The sequence below is a fragment of the Saccopteryx bilineata genome, chromosome 3 (genome assembly GCF_036850765.1).
Source record: "Saccopteryx bilineata isolate mSacBil1 chromosome 3, mSacBil1_pri_phased_curated, whole genome shotgun sequence".
Taxonomy (NCBI): Eukaryota; Metazoa; Chordata; class Mammalia; order Chiroptera; family Emballonuridae; genus Saccopteryx; species Saccopteryx bilineata.
In genome coordinates this window covers 40069408-40088609 of record NC_089492.1, presented here as the reverse complement: position 1 = coordinate 40088609, position 19202 = coordinate 40069408, and the positions used below count along the sequence as shown (strand labels likewise).

The 19202-nt window shown below is 52.6% G+C and overlaps 1 protein-coding gene and 1 long non-coding RNA gene across 2 annotated transcripts in view; one reads left to right on the top strand and one right to left on the bottom strand.

Annotated features, from left to right (window-relative positions):
- Nucleotides 1–19202, top strand: part of LOC136329594 (uncharacterized) — a 189330-nt gene that overhangs the window by 63615 nt on the left and 106513 nt on the right. The gene's annotated exons all lie outside the window — the stretch shown is intronic.
- Nucleotides 423–18749, bottom strand: GDF6 (growth differentiation factor 6). Its single transcript, XM_066264647.1, has 2 exons — nt 18329–18749; nt 423–3283 (listed from the first exon to the last, which is right to left on the bottom strand). Exons 1-2 carry the CDS (start codon nt 18747–18749, stop codon nt 2319–2321), a joined length of 1386 nt encoding a protein of 461 aa, XP_066120744.1. The 3' UTR covers nt 423–2318.

Sequence of the window (19202 nt, the reverse complement as noted above, 5' to 3'; positions counted from 1 at the left end):
GGCACAGGCTTATAAACACTGTTCTAATAGATGAAAGGTATTTGATGAATGAAAACTTTATGGAAAGAGTTATGGAAGAGTTATGAAAATTCAAATTTTGGCTTTTAAAATAACCAGTGTCTTTTCAGACATTCAGTCCCTCACCACTGACAGTAATTCCTTGAGAAAATAATTTTTCTAAGTAGATCCATAAAACCAGGCTGAGTTATTAAGGGAGAAAATGAGTTTAATGATACAGTATTAGATTATCATCCAGGAAAAGTATACTGTAAAAAATGTTTTGAATATTAATTGACCTCTGGTAAATTTAGTGTTTGCAAATACTTGTATTATAGTGAGGTAGACAGTTTAAAAAAAACTCTCCATTAGACAGAATTAAAATTTTGTAATAATATTTAAGAAAATGATAACATTAAGGAAGAATGAAATATCTGATTAATGCTTAACTTTATACAACTCGAATATAAACTTTAAAAATATTAGAAATTATAACATTTGAGTGCATATAACGTTTTGTACATTAAGATGAATTGCATGCTGTCCATTTCCTCTTTGCACTTTCAGTCACCTTAAATAAACAAATATATACAGCCTTTTAACAGAACAACAGTGCATCCAAAGCAAATGTGCATTTTAAATTACTTCTCCTGGCCGAGTCTTTTATTTTTACTCAGCATTTTATATTAGCATTTATTATCATTCTCAACTTTTCTTTGACATATTGTAATTCTCTGAACCAAACAAGCAACAGGTTGAAATCAAGAGAGAGCAAAACCACTTTGGAAAAACAAAACTTTTTAAATGAATGGTACAAGTTGCCTTGTTTAAACCATTTCATGATCAAAGATGAGAAGGAAGCAAAGTTTTCAAAGGGCCTATTTATGGGCAATATTTGAAAATAATACTGGTGCAGGCTGCTCATGTCTTTGATATTCTGGGAGTGGGTACTTCCACTACTCTGTGCTCTCTCCTGCTTCCTCCCTGAAGATGAATTCCACCCCTGCCCCCTTTCTCACTGCCAGGTCTCCATCTCCCACCCCAAGATCAATGTAACACTTTGCTCTTTTCACAGTTTCTCATTACCAAGTTTTTAAAACATTGTCTAACTGGTAATTACAATCTGAAACAATTCTTTTGGGGAAGCCCTGGGCTATTACTGGCTAGTAATCTTTCAGGAATGTCAGAGAGAGGGGAGGAAACACAGATTTTAAAGAAACTTGGGAAACTGGGACTTGTCTCCCTTTTCAGCCTTCTCTTCTCTGCTCCTGGCCTGCCCTTTCTCCCCATCCTCCTGTGGGGCCTACCACCTCCCCTCCTGACTTCACCCTTTTACTTCTGGGGTCACTTTCCCTCTGCACCTCTTACCTTAGCTATAGAGTTCCCCATTCCTTTCTATTTTTTTTGTTTGTTTGTTTGTTTGTTTAACTGGAAAATCACCTTCCCCTTAAAAGGGGATGTCTCAATTTTGGCAAATTCTGTTCAAAGAAACACCAGGAAGGGCATTTCCTAAGTTACCTCCAGCCAGGGCTAATGCACCTCTGTGTCAGGAGTCAGAGGCCTGCCTTGTAGTTTTTCATTCTCCTTCAGGGGGTTCCATTTGGACTCATTCCTGTCATTCCATCCATACCAGCTCCCACCAGCAAAAGCAACTCTAAAGGCAGTGTGACCTGAGCCCCCTGGAGTGAGAGTGAGATGCAGGTTGCCAGAAAGTATACAAGTAAAAAAGGCCCTCTTGGGCCCACCTCTCTCAAAGCTCTTCGAAAGGCAAAGCCTTCCTTGGTTTATTATTCCTTGTGCCAATTTCTCTATTTTAACACTTTCTAGTTGGGAGGTCACAAGGCATTGGCTATGATATAGCCAGAAAGACCCACCTTCTTTACATAGTTAGAAAACAATCAAACCGAGATGTGGTCAAACGTGATTCTTCCTCCCACACGGTTTCCCTTCTTAAACTACCGTATTATTTTTTTTTCAATTCATGAAGTGGTTGAGAAACAGGTATGTGTCTCCCCTCCGCCCACCTCCTATCAAAACTCGTGAGACACACAAGGGAATCCAAAGCCACAATAATAAAGATAAAAACTAAAGAAATCCTCCTTGGCTTGTTTTACCAGGGCAGCAAGGCAAGGTGTGAAAATCCGTATCTCTCTCTGGGCTGGCAGGTGAAAGGTTCTGGGAAGGCTGAGCTTTCTCCTCTCCCACCGAGCTGCCTGTCCAGGCTGTTCCCCCACCCTCTGCCTCCAAGGCCATCTCCTCTTCTGCCTCTCTGCAGTCAGGCCTCCCCTACGGTCACGGGCCAAGGCGGTAGGAAGGCGCCGCTACCTGCAACCACACGACTCCACCACCATGTCTTCGTACTGCTTATAGACCACGTTATTGCCCGCATCGATGTATAGGATGCTGATGGGAGTCAATTTGGTAGGCACACAGCAGCTGGGCGGGGTGGAGCCGGGGTCCATGGAGTTCATCAGCGTCTGGATGATGGCGTGGTTGGTGGGCTCCAGGTGCGAGCGCAGCGGGAAGTCGCACATGCCTTCGCAGTGGTAGGCCTCGTACTCCAAGGGCGCGATAATCCAGTCGTCCCAGCCCAGTTCTTTGAAGTTCACGTGCAGGGGCTTCTTGCTGCAGCGCAGCCTCGACTTCTTGCCGTGCCGCTTGCCGTGGCGGCTGGCAAAGGCAGTGCGCCGCCTCCGGCGTCCAGGTGAGGGCAGCCAAGGTCCGGCGTCTGGGGCGCCAGACGGCGGCGGCCACGACCCCTCGGCGCCCGCGCCCGGGCCGGCAACCTCGCTCGACCCCAGCTGTTCGCGCATCTCGGCGAACAGGTTCTTGCGCTGGGATCTTGTGAACACAACGAGCAGGGCGCGTTCCTGGGGGAGCCGCACCCTCCGACCGAAGCCCAGACTCCGCAGGTCCGGGGGCGGCGGCGGCTGCTGGGGCCCCGGAGCGTGCGCCTCGGCCTCCCCCGAGTCCGGGGCCCCCCACGCGGCCCGCAGCTCGAAGCACAGCTGCTTCCAGGGCTGGTGGCGCAGGCCCTGCCACACGTCGAAGACTTCCCAGCCGGCCCGGGGCGCCCCCTGCGGGTCCAGGGTCCGCGCGTCCAGCATCAGGGGGGACCGGCAGGGGAAGAGCTGCACGTGGAGCGGCCCGGCGGGCGGCCCCCGGGGCGCGGAGGGCGCCTGGCGCAAGAGCCTCAGCTCCGCGCCCACCAGCTCTTCTTTGTCTGAGAGCGTGGACACATCAAACAAATACTTCTGTCTCCGGAGAGCAGTGTGCGGGAGATCGTCTGCGAGATAAAAAATAATTACAGTCAGTTTCACTTAAGGGGGAGATCAGCCCGGTGTTCCGCGGCTGCCCCGGGAGGAAAAGGGCGGGGAGCGGGGCAGGCCGGCCGGGAGCTCAGTTCGGCCAGCCCGGGACCTGACCTCCCGGCGAGGGGCGGCGCACCAGGTCAGGCCCCCTCCTCCGCGTCGGCCTCGGGTTCCCGGGGCGGAAGTGGGCGGCGGCTGGGGAAGGGGCCGCCGCGGCCTCCCGGGTTTCCCCCCCAGGAGTTTGCAAGTAACCATTAACGTGTCCTTTGTGGTTGCGGACCTGGGCCGCACTTCCCCCAGATCTCCTCTCAGCTGGCTCATTCTCATTATTCTCTTCTCGGTTTAAATGTCATCTCCTCCTAGAGGCCATCGTCAACCACCTTGATCTAAAGTAGCCTCCCTCGCTCACGATCACAGGACCCTGTTTTATTATCTTCGTGGCACTTAGCACTATCTACAATGACCTCGTTCATATTTCTCTTTAGTGGTCTGATTTCCCTAGCAACAGCCCTCCCCCCCCCCCACTAGCTGACGGGGGCTAGGACCATGTCAAGTCCATCTTGCTCCTTTTACAGCACTTAGAGTTGCGTCTGACCTAGTATATACTTGCAGGTCAATAAGTGAGAAACTTCTAGACTAGCCATTCTCAATCTGGCTACCCATTTATAATCTAGAAAACCTAAAAAAATTACCAGATGCCTTAGGCGTGCTTCAAGCAAGTGAATCAATATCTGCAGACAGGGCTTGGGTATTGGGGTTTTATTGGTTTTTACTTAAGGGTGCACTCCTAGTTTAGAACCACTTGTGGTCTAGGGAGAAGTTGCTGCCCATCAAGAAGTTTTGCTAAAGTATTTGACCCAACACAAAGCAGACAGAATAAAGAGGTGTGATTTCTTTCCTTTTCTTTTAAATTCACTATTTAAAAACAAAGAGTAATGAAGTTTTCAAAAGTATTTCTTCATTTGCCATGAAGAAACACACACACCAGGTATCTATCCATTGAGGAGATCCTGCAGTCAATGAGAAATAGACATTCCTAAAAGGAGAAAAGCTCAGCCACACACACACACACACACACACACACACACACACACTGACATTCTTCCCTCCTCCACCCACACAACCTGAAACTTTCATGCTTTTCAACTAATCCTGAAGATAAATCTTTGGTTACAGGTGAGAAATAGAAATGTAGGCCATGTGGGGGGGAGCAACAGACTTTGAACATCCAAGGTGAATTCTTTAAAATGAAGACAAAGTTGGACTTCTTTTTTTGACACATTTGTCTATAAAGCCAGCCCCACTTCACTATGCAAGGCAGAAAACTAAACAGATTTTTCTGGGCTGCCTTCTCATAAAATATTTACAACCCAGCAAATACAAAAATCCCCAAAGCCCCCAGCTTTCCCCAGAAGCTAGTAAAGTTTGGGTCAATTTCAATAGTAAAAGTGTCACTGGGTCCCGGGTTCAACCCTAACTGCCAGTCCAGATGTAGCCTCAGGGCACTAGATCTGGAGCCTCAGCCACACCCAGTCCCCACGATGGGCAGACCGCAGGGCTGGCTGCCTCACTCTGACACACAAGTCCCAACCTGAGAGGGAGCTGTGGGAAGGGTTAGAGAGGTGAAAAGGGAAAAGCTGCTAGAGGCCGTTGATTTATGGAAGTAAAGACCTTCAGACTGATCAGGGTCACATTAAAATCAGTAGGAATTCAGCATGCTTTCTTCTCCTCCTTTAAAGAATCCTGTGTCGAACAATGCTCAGCCACCACCCAGATCCCTAGAACTATGGCCTTAGGCTTTACTTTCGTCCCTAAACGAAGGATGTGATGAGACGCACAAACCTAAGGCACTTGCTGCACCAGCGAAGTGTTGCGAGGGAGGGCTGACATGTTTTTCATCCTTACTTTATTCACAAGCACAGAACAGTTTTGTAAAGTAAGTACCCTTATGGCTCTCATTTTACAGATGGGAAACTCAAGGCTCAGAGAAATTAAGTTAATTACCAAAATCTGAGAGCTAGTAAGTGGTAAAGTTGAAATTCAAACCTAGGTCTACTCCAAAGTGGCAGCATTTAGCCCCAAACCCCACTGCCCATTGCCTCTCTATTACAGTCAAGATACAAGAATCTAAAAGCAACCAGTAGTTGCCATGGTATAAGGAATAAGATATTGTCCAAACTGTATTTGCAGGGCTTGCTCAGATAAAATCCACGTCCGCTTACTATGTAATTCTTGAGAGAGTTTGCCACTGGCTGGAAAACATTAGGCAGTGTAAAGGTTGATTTATTTCTCTCGGGTGCAACATGAAGAGATCAGCCTGCTTTTGTTTGCATTCTTTTTTTTTCTTTTAAGTGTGAACTAATTACTACCTAGTCTGCAAAGCTAAATCACATTTCTCTAGTCCTCAAGTGTGGTCAGAACAAAGGAAAGTATCTATAGAGATAGGGCTCTATTGATTCTGCAACCTTGGGCACTTACTCTTTCCAGGGACTGGCAAAGAGTGCAGATGGGCGTTTCAGCACCTACATCCTGCTCCTTCTCCTCTAAAGCCAGCTCCATTCTGTGGTTTGATGGGCTTCACGTGCATGCACATGGACACTCTCAGGGTACAGGTGCACACATTGGTCCTGTGATGCACTCTTAGGGGGACAGATCTGACGGAGAAGCTCTCCAAGCCCTGGAGATGGACTCAGGGCTATTTGGATAAGAACTCTATAGCTCAGGTACCATAATAGTAGTAGCTCTCAAAACCACAGAATCTGCTGGGGCCCCTCCATCTGCATCCTCAGTATCACACAGGAAATTGTTAAATATGTAAATTCTCTTGGACCCCATGGGTTTGCGTTGAGGCCCAGAACTTGCATTTCTAGTAAGCTTCCAGGTGATATGATTCTGCTGATCAGGGATCTCATTTTAAGAATACCTAATCTAGATGAGTACGTCCCTTGGCTCTTCAGATTCCCCACCATTTGGGGAGGACACAATTGGAAATGGACAAAGTAGGGCTGTCCAAAGCACAGGGCCCGGGCAGGGTTGGAAGGTGGTACTCAGGAATCAAGTTACCTTCTTACCCCAGCCCTATCCTGTCTACCCCCCAGTCCCCCTCATATTGTTTTACTCTTTCAGCCACACATTCTCTCACTGGGTCTGCCAGTGAAGCTCTGCCCCCTAAACAGAGGGTCCAAGAAGGTGACTGCTCTGCGTAGCTCCCCTGCAGACCACATTCCCCACTTGTCTGGACCTGCTCTAGAGACGTGCTTCACAGAAACGGCCCAGAGGAGGTACCTGACCTGGGGAGCACACACCACTGTCCACCCCCAGTGACCCTGCAGACACTTTGCTGACTAACAGGGCATCGTAAGGTCTGGCTCTGCTGTCATGGTCACCTGTGGGTAGGAAGCTGGCTCTTCACACTCCTTTTCACAAGCCTCCCCTCCCTTATATAAATGAGGGCTGTCATCAAATGACCCTCTCTCTTCCTTGCCCTTGAGGAGAAACATTGTACTTTTCATTTCAAAGTTTGTTTGTGGCATTTTCTTACATCCTAGAAGTGGATCATTTCTTTTAGGCCTTTTAATGAAATTGGTCAGTTTTACATCATAAAATTTTTGTTTTTATTTTTTGCTTTTAATTTACATCAACCTGATTTATTACAGCTTGGACCAGACCCCAGTTAATTCAGTGTTTCTTGACTATTAGACATTGAGACCTTGCAAGTTACAATCACTGGATTTGTCCTTGCCGACCTTCCCAGTGGGCGGTGGAGGAAGGGTGAAGGAGGAGGAGGAGGAGGAGGAAAGCACCTGCGGATTTGAAAACAATTCTTCATGAATAGGTCAGCCTTTTCTGAGTTAAGAGCAAGTTGGTAAAAGGTGAAGAACACCTCAAACATACACATCTGGTGTGGAATCAATAGAAAAGAAACAAAGGAAAGAAAATAAGTAAACAGAAAAAAAGAGCTAATCACTTGCAAGGTAGGGACTATTAAACCCATTTTAAGTGAGGAAATTGACTAAGAAAGGTAGAGGCATCTGTGCAGGGTCACAGTACATGGCTGGAGGAAACTAGACAAGCACGCACTAGATGGGTAAGGAAAGGATGGCCAAGGCCCCAAAGACCAGACGCCCTGGGAGCCTGAGCCCCTGGAGGGTGGCCTAAGAGAGGGCTGTGCAGCGGTGGGAAGTGCACCTTGCTGTCCATGGCTTCCCTGTACCATCTTGTCCAGGGTTTCTAAAAACCTCCCACTTTGTTTGGTCTGGGGCAAAAAGGGCCAACATTGCATCCTCCACGCCACCCCCCAAAGACATCTCTGAGTAAGTACACAGCTTGAGGTCCTTTTTGAGCATCCTGTTTGGATTTTCTGTCACTCGCTGGTGCGCCTGAGGGTGCGCCCTGGGCTCCAGCTCTCCGGACCCCCGAGGCCCTTTGCTCCACAAACTCTGTGTGCCCCCAACGCTCCTCCACGATAGTCCCACTCGTGGCGACTTGGACCGCTACTGTCCAGGTGTCTGGTCTGCCGCCACTTGCCTCCTCCAGCCGTCCAGCCACATGTCACGCCCCATGCCGTAGGAAAGCACAGACCCAGCTTTCCCACTTCAGTTCCCCTGGTGATCATATTTATAAAGGAAACTCCAGAAGTCTTTGCAGCTAAACCTCTCCCTCGCTTTTCATTTTAAGCCAAAGGCAGCACTGAAGCTTTACGGGGCATCTCTTGGTGCCAGGCACGTGCTCACAGCTTTGATGGCTTCTAGTGTCCAAGGTCCATCCTACAGTTACACTCATTTATAGATGAAGAAAGTGGGGCTCCATGGGATGTCTTCAGTTGTCCACTATCTTGTAGCTAGCCAGGGACAGGGTCTGAAAGTCTTAGCTCCAACCCCTCCCTTCAGTCCTGCAGCCACATCCTCTCTACCAGTGTTCTGATAAAGCCCTGGAGCAAAAACGGAGAAAGGGAGGATACAGGACACACATTCGTCATCAATGCCATCAACATAAGGCAGGCTGGATTACTCCAATAGGTCTTTGGGGCGGGGGGGGGGGGGGGTAGCAGAGAATTCAAAGCTGGGTTTGGAGCCACTTCTTCCCCAGGTCCCTCGGGGTTAGCAATGCCCTGAAATGCCACAGTTCACAAGTTGGAAATAGAATCAGGTGTCTTGGGCGAGAAAGAAGGAGCCACCAGCACTCTCCCTCCCACTAGCCTCCTTTCCCTTTAAGTCCTGAATAAAAGAGGCCTTTGGGTGCTCCAGCAATTAACCTTTTCTGGGACACAGTGATCTTCAGGGCATCTGTCTGTACTCTTGTCCTAAGTCAGACTTCTGTTGAGATATGAACCTTGCAAACTGCCGAGTTTGCTAAGCATCTTCACAGAGGCTCGGAGTCAGGGGGCAATCCGCACAATTCAGCCTCTCCAGGGTGCTCTTGCTTGACCACACCACATAATAATCATAATTGCAAACATTGGTGTAGCACTTACTGTGTGCTGAGCATAATCTAAATTCTAAACTTACAATAATTCATTTAAGTCTCAAAACCGTTTAAATATGTGTATATTATATATAATATATATATTACTCATATATATATACATATATATATTGCCAGTATGCCCATGTTATTAATCAGAAAACTAAAACAGAGATTAAAAGTAACTTGCCCAAGATAAAAGAGGCCTGGCTGAGTATCTGTGCCACCACCTTGGACGCCCCAGCCCTTGATCTCTGTGCCTGGTAGAATCTCTAAGAGGGCTCCAGCTTTTTCTGGCTGCACATTTCTGGAGGGAGAGATCAACCCCTGGTCCCCAAGAGTCACTCATTTTCTAATCAGCAGAACTGCAGGGATGCCAACAATTGGATTTGGGGGGGGTATTCATTTTTTTTTTTTTTAGAGAGGAGAGGGAAAGACAGAGAGAGACAGAGAGAGAGAGAGAGAGAGGAGAGACAGAGAGAGAGAAGGGGGAGGAGCTGGAAACATCAACTCCCATATGTGCCTTGACCAGGCAAGCCCAGGGTTTCGAACTGGCGACCTCAGCATTTCCAGGTTGACGCTTTATCCACTGCACCACCACAGGTCAGGCCAACTATTGGATTTTTGAAGGAAAATTTACAAGAAAATTTAATTTTCTCATCCACAAAATGAGAATAACACCAGCTCACAGTCACTGAGGGGGGGGGTGAAAAGTGAGATAAAAAGTGGGAAAGATATCTGGTGATATATACAAATGTTAGTTACTACTGACAACATGGATGGAGCACAGGAATCTGGAGTCTAGGAGACATAGATTTTAACCCTGACCTGTGGTTTACTGATTGAATGACCTTGGGTGGAGTGAGTATAATCTCTACCAATCTCATATGCCTTGCCTATAAAATGGAAGAACCACCCTTACTCTTCAGAGTCATCGTCAAGGTCAGAATCAAGGCACACAGGGCAGTGCATGACACACACAGCACTCAATACATGAAGCCGGGATTACTACAACTATTCGCATCTGGGTAGGGAAAAGTGTGGGCACCAGGTCTCCTCTTGGCCTTATTTGAGGAGGTGAGTTCAGTTATCTCCACAGACTTCCAAAAGTAAGCAGAGGAAAAGTGTCGAACAAGAGGGATGAAGAGAGAAGCAGAGGCTTAGGGTTCTTGGTTATATAAATTCCAGAGAAGGGCAAATCCTCACCCCCATCATCTTGATTCTTTTCCATCACCACCCCTCTGGGGCCATACCTACTACTGTGGTCCTTCCCACAATGCCAGGTGAGCAGAGAACGTCTAGCCTGAACCTCAAGGAGAAGGCCCTCCTTAAAGGCTCCCTCCTCTATGGGATTAGGACCAGTGCTAGTTCATATGCTAACCTTTTGGCTCCCTGGCCAGGCAGTGGCAGTCCTGAGGGGGAGAAATATTAGTCTCTTTGTCCTGCCACCTACTCCTCCCTTTAGTGTCCTTTTGTGAGACATGGTATGTCCACAGAAGCAGTCTGGGATGGGGGTGAGAGCAATATTCCCGATCTTCTTCTCTGGGCAAAAACTAGGCACATGTTGGAAAGGAGTGGGAGAGTGGTTATAGCAATGAATGACTCCTTGGGCTGCAGGCCACCAGACCAGACCAGCAGCGAGTCCCCCGCGAGGTTCCTGTTGGTTGGTATATAAGGGTGTGTGCCTCTTGGTCACACACTCACCAGCCCAGCTCCTTTCTGGGTCCCTCAGCTTCCCCAGAATTTTCCCTAATAAATTTCTCAGCTTTTCTCCTCCTTTCAAAGACTAGTGGGGCCCAAGGCAAATCCTCCAGCGTCTCGGGAAGCTTACCCATCCTCTGTCCAAGTCTCTCCTCCCACCCTACGCTCCTTCCTAGGCGAGCCTGGGCCTTACAAACCCCACAGATTAAGCGAGTCTGGTGGTCTGCTTGTATCCTGAGAGAAATTACAGTGTTAGCAAAGTAAGCTCTGTCTCAGCGTGAGGCAAACGAGTGAAGAGGGAGGTAAGGGGAACTCAGACTACCACCAGCCGGAAAACAACACTTCTCTCGTGCCCTCGGAGCCTCAGCCTCCAACGCAATAAGGCCAGTGTCTTGCTGGAGACAAGGGCCAGCCCTCTCTTTTGAGCACTGAGCACTGGGCACGCCCAGCAGGATTCCGAAGGTGCTTCAAGGAGACTCCTCTCTAGACTCAAATGAATTCATTTACAAAGTAGTTTCCATGAACTTGGTGCAAACTCTCATGGCTGCACGTTCTGAGAGGAGCTCAAGAGCAAGAGGCACGATGCCGAGCTCCAGGACACTTTACAAGGCGTTTCTTTTCACTGCGGGCCCAGCCTAGCCTCCTGATTATAGAGCTCAAATCTGAATTGGACATGACCCTAGGTGAATCCCAAACAGAAGCTCGGTACAGTCCCCACACGCTCCCCACCCTCCCCGCCTTCCTACTCTGCGAAAGCAGCCTGCGCCCCGACGCCGTCCTCCGCTCCGCTAACTCTCCAAAGATTGGGCACGCGGGCAGCGCCCAGACCCGGCTGGTTTGCCAGGGACCACCCTCCTTACACCGTCGACCCCCCGTAGGGCCTCCCGGGAGCCCAGGGGAGCGCTGCAGGCCCGAGGGCGGAGAGGGCACGGGAGGAGAGAGTGGCAGATATAAAACCACGGCCTGGGCGGGAACAGAATTGGGCCTTTTGTCTTGCGAGCTTCAAGGTCAAAAGTAGAAGAAAAGATTCCCACATCATCTGTCTTTCCCTCTCCGACCAGTTCTGAGGTTGCAGATGGGGAAAGCGATCAAAGTGGAGTGTTGTTGTGCGTAAGGTAGTGGACCCTCAGCGCCCAAGACTTGTGTGCAGGATGAGCCTCACTGATGTGTTCTTCAGAGGGCTCGGCAGGGCGCAGCTTCGCGAAGAGATGGCCCAACCCACTCCACTCCGGCAGACTACCGAAATAACAGCAAATGAGATTCCTGGTGGAGGCTGTGGGGACATTGTCTAGCGTTGCTCAACATCGTCCTCCAGGGCGTGGGAGCGGCCGTGACTGGTAAGCGTGCTGGTGGCTGGACCACTGACCTTGAAGCCAGATCTGCAAAGCAGATGTGCCGATTCCCTTTGTTTCCTCTGTTCTTTAGGAAGAGGTGTGTAAACCCTTACCGCTGCTAGCACCACCTCAAAGCCAGCTCTCTGCGTTGCCCCTGCTCGCTTTCTGTGGGGCTCCTGAAGCTAAACCCAGCCGGCCTGGGCGGGAGGCCCGCCCTCTTCTCTCCCGCACGCCCACTGTCGGGTCCCTAAACCGTGCTCCGCCCTCCGGCTCCCGGGCCACTCGCAGCGCAGCGTGCAGCTCGGGGAACGCGGACCGGGGCTGCGCGCCGCCTGCCTCTTCCCAGCGCCGACAGCCTCTCACCCCAGCGCACCCAGTCCTCGGCTCCCCAGCAGCGCTAATGGACTGTCCTCAAAGGCAGGAAACAGCAACCCTGGAATCCATTAGGCCGAAGAGGACCTATTCAATTCCTGTAAACAGGAGATACCATTTAACCAACATTGAACTTAAAAAATAAACAGCCAGGGCTTTATAAGGAAAAGAGAGAGGCATTAGATGCCAAGCAACGAAATGGCCTGTTGGATCGACATTCTCGCTTTCCACATCTCACAGCCTCGGCTCAGATCCCTTCTCCGAGTAGAGAGAATATTTTTGAGCAGTTATTCGACACGCGAGGGGTTATTGAACTAATGTCCTTCACTTTACTTAAAGCTCTGGACTTACTGCTGATGTGCTGGAGGGTGTTCAGTGCGCGCAACAGTCCTGGAGGGAAACTCACGTTCTCTTCCTACCCTATTCCTGTCACGCTCTCTTTCCCCCACCTGTCCATCAGATTCCGTCTCTCTCCCCACGCCGCTCCAGCAAGAAGACATCGCCAATTTCAAGGTGTGCTGCTTGCCAGAACCCCGAGAAGTCCAACTGGAGAAAACCCGGGTGTGCTAAGGCCTCGGTCAATGCAACGCCCACGCCCCTCCCCCCACGCGGGTTCTGACTGCGCTCATTCTCTCTAGTCCAAAAGCGGAGCTTTCACGTCTCGTTTCGGATTTGTGGGAAAAGGATTTACAAGGCTTGTCGTGGCTGTGGCTTAGGTAACTTTTTTTTTTTTCTAATGTGCAGAAATAACAAGGATATCCAAGCACGGTTTCTTCTTCCCTTCTCCCACCAGCCAAACTCTCAGAACCAAAGAGCCCTGCGGTGGGTTAGACACTCGGTGCCGTCAGATTAGCTCTCCTGTCTAGGACCCTCGCCCAGGATCCCGGCGCCAATCTGCACTCTTGCTTCCGTTGATTCTGGATGGTCCTCGCTTCTTGCTAAGGCGGCCCTTGTAAGCGTCTTTAAGGCAGTTTTCAAGGACTTAGGGATGCGGGTGACAAATGATATTTAACAACAAACCAATGGATAGGCGATAGGTTTGTGGCCTTAGTGCATAAATCATTCCAGCCAGAAGTGCAGAACAAACTTGTGGTTTATGGCTTCCTTTCCCCTTATTCCCAGGCCTTTTCCAGGGCCTTCGGGCTCACCTGGCTGGAGAAGCGTCCTGAACCTGCTGAGCAACACTAACCCGGAGCCGGCGCTCACGCAGGCGCGCGTGCACGCGCGTGCACACGCACACACTTGGAAGCTCAACAATTCTATTCCAAGGCTGTTCCCTTTTTCCGGGGAAATAAACCTTAGATTGGAACCTTCTGCCGGCTTCCTTGCTTGCTTGGCCGTCTGGTCTGCATTAGTGTTTTTATAAGAGACTCAAACAAATCGAATACAAGGTCACCAAATAATTAACAGTTGTGAATTCCCTCCGTCCCCATTAAAATACTTCCCCGCTTATATTTCATTTTCCGTTTGCCAACGACAACAGGATCCCGGCAAAAGCGCTGCTGAGTTGACTGCAAAAGCGTTCTGCGGCCCAGGTCCACCCAGAAATTCGCTGTTTTGCATAAACGTGCTGTACCAGACCAACTTCAATCCCGAGAGAGCTCTTCGCGGCCCTTAGAACGCCCGCCCCGCAGCCCAGTTACTTCACAATTGTCCTGCCCTGCCCCCTGCTAATCACGGCCCGGAGGGTAAACCAAGAAGCCAATACACAATCAGCTGAAAACTCTCAGGAGATTCATTTCTAGGGTCTCAAGTTCTTCAAGGATGTTCCGATCTCGTTTGGGGTTTATCTGTTCCCTACTGCCTCCTTTCTGAGAGCGCTATTGTGACAACAACCAAAAGAAAAAAAATACCTTTAAAGCGTGTTCTTATTTCAAAATCATCTGGAAACCTAAGTCGCAGCAATATTCTTAGACTCGTTTTGATTTCCTCATCCTTGGGAGTTGTGTGTCTTTTTTTTTTCCTGGTTGGAATTTTGTGGCGCTCCTCACTACATAAACTGCAAGTCTGGGTTTTGTTTCTCTCTCTCCCTTTCCCTCTATCTCAGCCATGTTGAATTCATAGAAATTCTAACTGTCTGACTTTCCCAGGCCCCCAGGGCCTGGGGTCCAATCTTGTAATGAGTTATATCTTGTTCTAACTTTAATTTTTCTATATCCAGCCTGGTCCATTCTGGTCCTATGACTGTACCAACATACATATGCACACACTTTCTCATCTTGATAGATCCAAAATCATTTAAAAGAACGATATAAAAACATTGTAAAGTATCGGGGATAGCATAGTTTGTGCTCTTTACAAGGTGTATAAAGAGGAAACAAGGCAGACCCTTAAATCCAAAGTCCCATTCCAATTACTAACTGGGTCTTGAGAGACTGCAGAGGGATATCAGACCGGGTAGGAAATCTGTCCATTGTTTTGCTTCTTGCTCTTTTAGAAATGTTCTCACTCTTTATCCTACCTATATAGAGCCAAAGCCAAGCACACAGGGTCTAAAACCAGGTATGAACTTCTCCTCTCACTACTTGTGTGACTTTGAACAACTTGCTTAACCTCTGTCTTCCTCAATTCACCTGTAAAACTGTGGTTGTAACACTTTCTGGGAGGTTGCTGTTAAAATTAGAAATAACTCATGTAACAGATTTTAGCATAATATTTAGTACACAGTAAACCCTCAGTATATCTTGGTTACTGGTATTACCCCTAGATGTTTAAATAAATCGAAAGAAGGGACATATTCATGAAAAAAAAAAAACCCACACAAAACTGCAATAAGCTCTTCTTGTGGGTGGGGGAGGGAGAGAAGGTGGCAGGGGTAAAGTAGCCCAGAACGTGCAGTCTTTATAGACCTCCAACGCTCTTCATGCACTCTGGAGAGACTTTACCCCTGCTCTTGCACTTTTAGTGGAAACCCTCAGATGGAACTTTGGATGTCTCGGATTCCCGGGTGAGGGAATTTTTACCAATTCTGCACGTGAGTAAGTAGTTCATGCCCTGTGAGCCGGCTTCGGGATTCCTGCCATATTTTTTGCTCCTCCCCCCCTGAGGGACCCCTGCTCCTCGAAGCCAAGCCTGCCACATTCGATGGCGATTTAAACATCCTCGAGGAAAAGCGCCAAGTGAGCGCGGCTGGACCAGCTCTTGGCGGGCCGCTGCTCTCTCCTTCTCGCCCCGCCGTCCACAGGTTGGGGGAGGGGGTGTTGGAGGGTTTGGCGCGTTTGGGAGAACCCACGTGAAAGGGGCGGAAGTCCTTGCCAGGGGCCGGGGATGCGCGGCTGGCGGGTTCCTTCCATCACGGGAGACTAGACACCGTTTGATGTGTTATGACATGAACCCTCAATTAGATCGCTGAGTTGAAACACTCCAATCAGGGGCCCGATGCTAAGCAAGCCCCGGAAGGTCCAGCCCGAGGTCACCGCCGGTGACACATCAAATCAAAATCAGTGAGAGGGAAAGTGAGGCTTTCCCTTTATCAAGCTGGGCTGTAGCTCCAACGCGCCCCCTCCTCCGTCCGCCCCCTCCTCCGTGCGCCCCCTCCTCCGTCCGCCCCCTCCTCCGCGCGCCCCCTCCTCCGCCCGCCCCCTCCTCCGCCCGCCCCCTCCTCCGCGCGCCCCCTCCTCCGCCCGCCCCCTCCTCCGTGCGCCCCCTCCTCCGTGCGCCCCCTCCTCCGTGCGCCCCCTCCTCCGTCCGCCCCCTCCTCCGTCCGCCCCCTCCTCCGTCCGCCCCCTCCTCCGCGCGCCCCCTCCTCCGTCCGCCCCCTCCTCCGTGCGCCCCCTCCTCTGTGCGCCCCCTCCTCCGTGCGCCCCTCCAGCCCGCTGTTCCGACTCCTTGGCCCCCGCGCTGCGTGCTGGCTGCATAGCCTTCCCAGTCAACTAACCGTCTTTCTTCTCGTTTTCTGGGAACCTAGAGAGTGGAAGAGACCGCGCATTTGAAGCTGAGATCCAAGTGGTTATTCCGCATCTCCTCCCGCAGGAGACCGCGCGCAACTTTAGCTCCATAAGGTATTCGGAGCTGAAGCTCGACGTCTGGATCTGAGTCCGGCTAGCCTAGAGACCTTGGCTTGGAAATAGCGAGTTCTCCCTGAACCCCCAGCCAGGGCGCGCGGCCAGGCCCTTCCCTACTTCCGATGCCCGAGGGCGTCCGGCGAGGTGCCGGGGGAGAGGCTGGAGCGTAGGTAACGGTGAAGCGAGCACTTGTCTGACCCGGACCTGAAGCCCCCAGAGACTCCCTCCACTTGCCTGAACGACACAGGCTTCGATAGACGACACCTTTGAACGGCCCGCAGAGTCCTTTGGTCCCGTGCCAAACACACGGGGCGCAGAGAACAAGCCAGGGGGGTATGTTTGGGGGAGCGGCGGAGGGTCTGGAGGCTTTCCTTCGGGGGGGAAGAAAACGCACGCCCAACCACCCGCCAGCCTGGGCCTCCGAGATTTGTTCCCCTGGGGAAAGGCTTCTCGAACAATTTTCTCTGAGCTTCCTTAGTATCGTCTTCGACTAGGGTGGTAGAAAAGGCGGGCAATACGCAGAAGATGAAGAGCGAAGGAGGCAGAAGCAAAGGTGGGGGCAGAGGAGAAAGTTGGCAAGCCGCGCCGGCAGCCTGGTAGCCGGGACCCAGTTCCAGCCCTACGAAGAAGACACGTGTGTTTGCAAAGGTGACTTTAGTGGTCTTAAAAATCACTGTGAAACACCCAGCGCTCATTTGCCGCCTGAACCTTTCAGCAGCTCATGAACCTCGCTGACCTCCGGCTGCAGCGTGAATCCAGCACCAGCGGGAACCTGGCGCGCAAGGAAGGCGACTGCGTGTCGCGTGGGGAAAGTCTGACGTTTGGAGCCGAGGAAGCCCCGGACCAGCAGTCGGCACTGAAAAGCTTCGAGGATGTGAGGGCGCCCAAGGCCCCAGGGGCAGAGCAGTGCTTCCAGCCCCAGCCCCAGAGCTCGCAGGCTTCTGAGCGCCCCGCTCTCGCTGCCCAGGAGTGGGAGGCGGGAAAGGTACCCGCGGGGAGCTAACTCTGGGCAGGACCGCGGCGTGGGTCACAGCATAAACCTCTCATCTCTTCCTTCCTTTCTCCTCATCCCCTCTCTCCCCTTTCCCTTCTTTTCTTTTTCTCCCTTCCTTTGCAGTCTCCATCCGCACTGTTATCTCTCCTCTGGCGCCTGCGGGTTCCTCTCCGATTTCCGGGACCAGTGGGGACCGTGAGGTTTTCCCGAAGGCCCTGCCCACGCCGCAGACCGACCTGCCGCGGAGAGCGGGCACCAGGGTTCCCGCGGACACTCAGCAGGCGCCGCGCCGGCACCGGAGACCAGTGGCCGGGCCCTGACAGGGGCGCAGAGAGAGGGGAGCCGGCTGGCCGAGAAGGGTGGACAAGCCCACCCACGCGCCCATGTGGATGACACACTGTAATAACAAACCTCAAAGGGACCGGCTGGCTCCTGCCCCCGGCCGCTCTGCCAGGTGCTGCCGCCGTCTCTTGCAGAAGCCCCTCGGTGGCGGCCTCCGGGCGGCGGGAAGCTCACCACCGCTGCAAAGACGTCCCAGGGCGCAGGGCTCCCTCCCCGCTGACAGTCCCCACACTCAGCTCCTGGGACGCGCCCAGAACCCTTGCAACGGCCGGGAGAGGGCACTGCCAGACGCAGCTCGCCGACTCGCTCCCACGACCGCGGGACTCGCTTCTGCAGTCTCTCTCCGGAGCGGATGGGAACTCGCGGCACCCCAGCGCTCCCTCCTGCCCCGGGGTCCGCTCGGCCCGCAGGCAGGTCAGGCCTTGGTCCTGCAAACCCCGGCGCCCCGCGGCGCAGCTCCCACAGTACCCGCCGCGACCCCGACCCAGCCCTGGGCGTTTGCCCGCCACCTCCGCCCTCCACGCTCACTCCACCAGCGACCAGAGGAGCGGCCACCGCGCCGCCTTCTGCAAGGATGAGGGGGAGAAGGCAGGGACAGTGAAAGGAAGAGGGCCGGGCGGCAAACTGTAATTAAGTCTGCAGCCGAATCCAGAAACTTACTCAGACTTTTGAAAAAATTGATTAAGGAAAGAACGGGGAGGTGTCCAGAGCGAGAATGGAATCCACAGATACCGCCTCCTGCAAGAGCCGGACCGGAGCCCCCGCGGCGGAGCGCCCGGGAAAGAAGTCGGGATCTGCTTTGCCACTTACCCAGTCCCCTGTCCACAAAGCTAGTGATCGTGTTCGCCGACTTGGAAGACTGGAAGAAGCTGGCGTTGATGCCCAGCTTCTCGGCGACGGAATAGGTCCTGTAGAGTGACAGCATGTACTCGTGGGGCACCACGCGCGGGCCCCTGCCGGGCGGCGCCTGTGCCGGCGGCTGCGGCGGCGGCGGCCGCCGGGGCTCGTGCTGCGCCCGCGGCCGCGGCTCCTGGAGCTCCGGGGCCGCCCGCGCCGGGGCGCTCCCCTGCGGCGCCCGCGGCGTCTGCCCTTCCCTGGAGCTCCGCATTCCCTTGGCGGAGCCCAGCTCGGCAGAGGACGAGGACGAGATGGAAGCCTGCTGGAAGCCGGGCAAATCCCACAGGAAACTGATGAGGAAGACGGCCGAGAGCAGGACCCTGGGAGTGTCCATGGCGAGCGCGGAGCAGCGTCTCCCGCAGACAGCGGCGCAGGGCGCGGGGCGCGAGGGGCGCGGAGCGGCTGGACAGCGGCTGGGGCCGGGCTCCCGGGGTGGACTCCGAGTGCGAGGAGCCGGGTCCCCGCCACACAAACCCCGGCCTGCCACGCCCCCTCCCGCCCCCAGCCGGGAGGGGAGCGAGGGGAGGGAGGGCAGGGGGAGGAGGGGGCGGGGAGGCCGGGTGCGCGGACGCGGGGTGTGGGGAGAGGGTCGGCCCCGTGCGGGCGCGGCGGGGAGGCGCGGCGCCCCCGAGGGAAGCGCTCGGGGCGGCCCCGCGGTGCGCGCAGAGCCGGCCCAGGGCGCGGGGCAGGGCGAGGCGAGCGCCGCCGCCCCACAGCGAGGAACCCGGGGACATCCGCAGAGCCAGGGTCCCCCTAGCACTGTCCGATGCTCTGTCCTGCAGCGTCG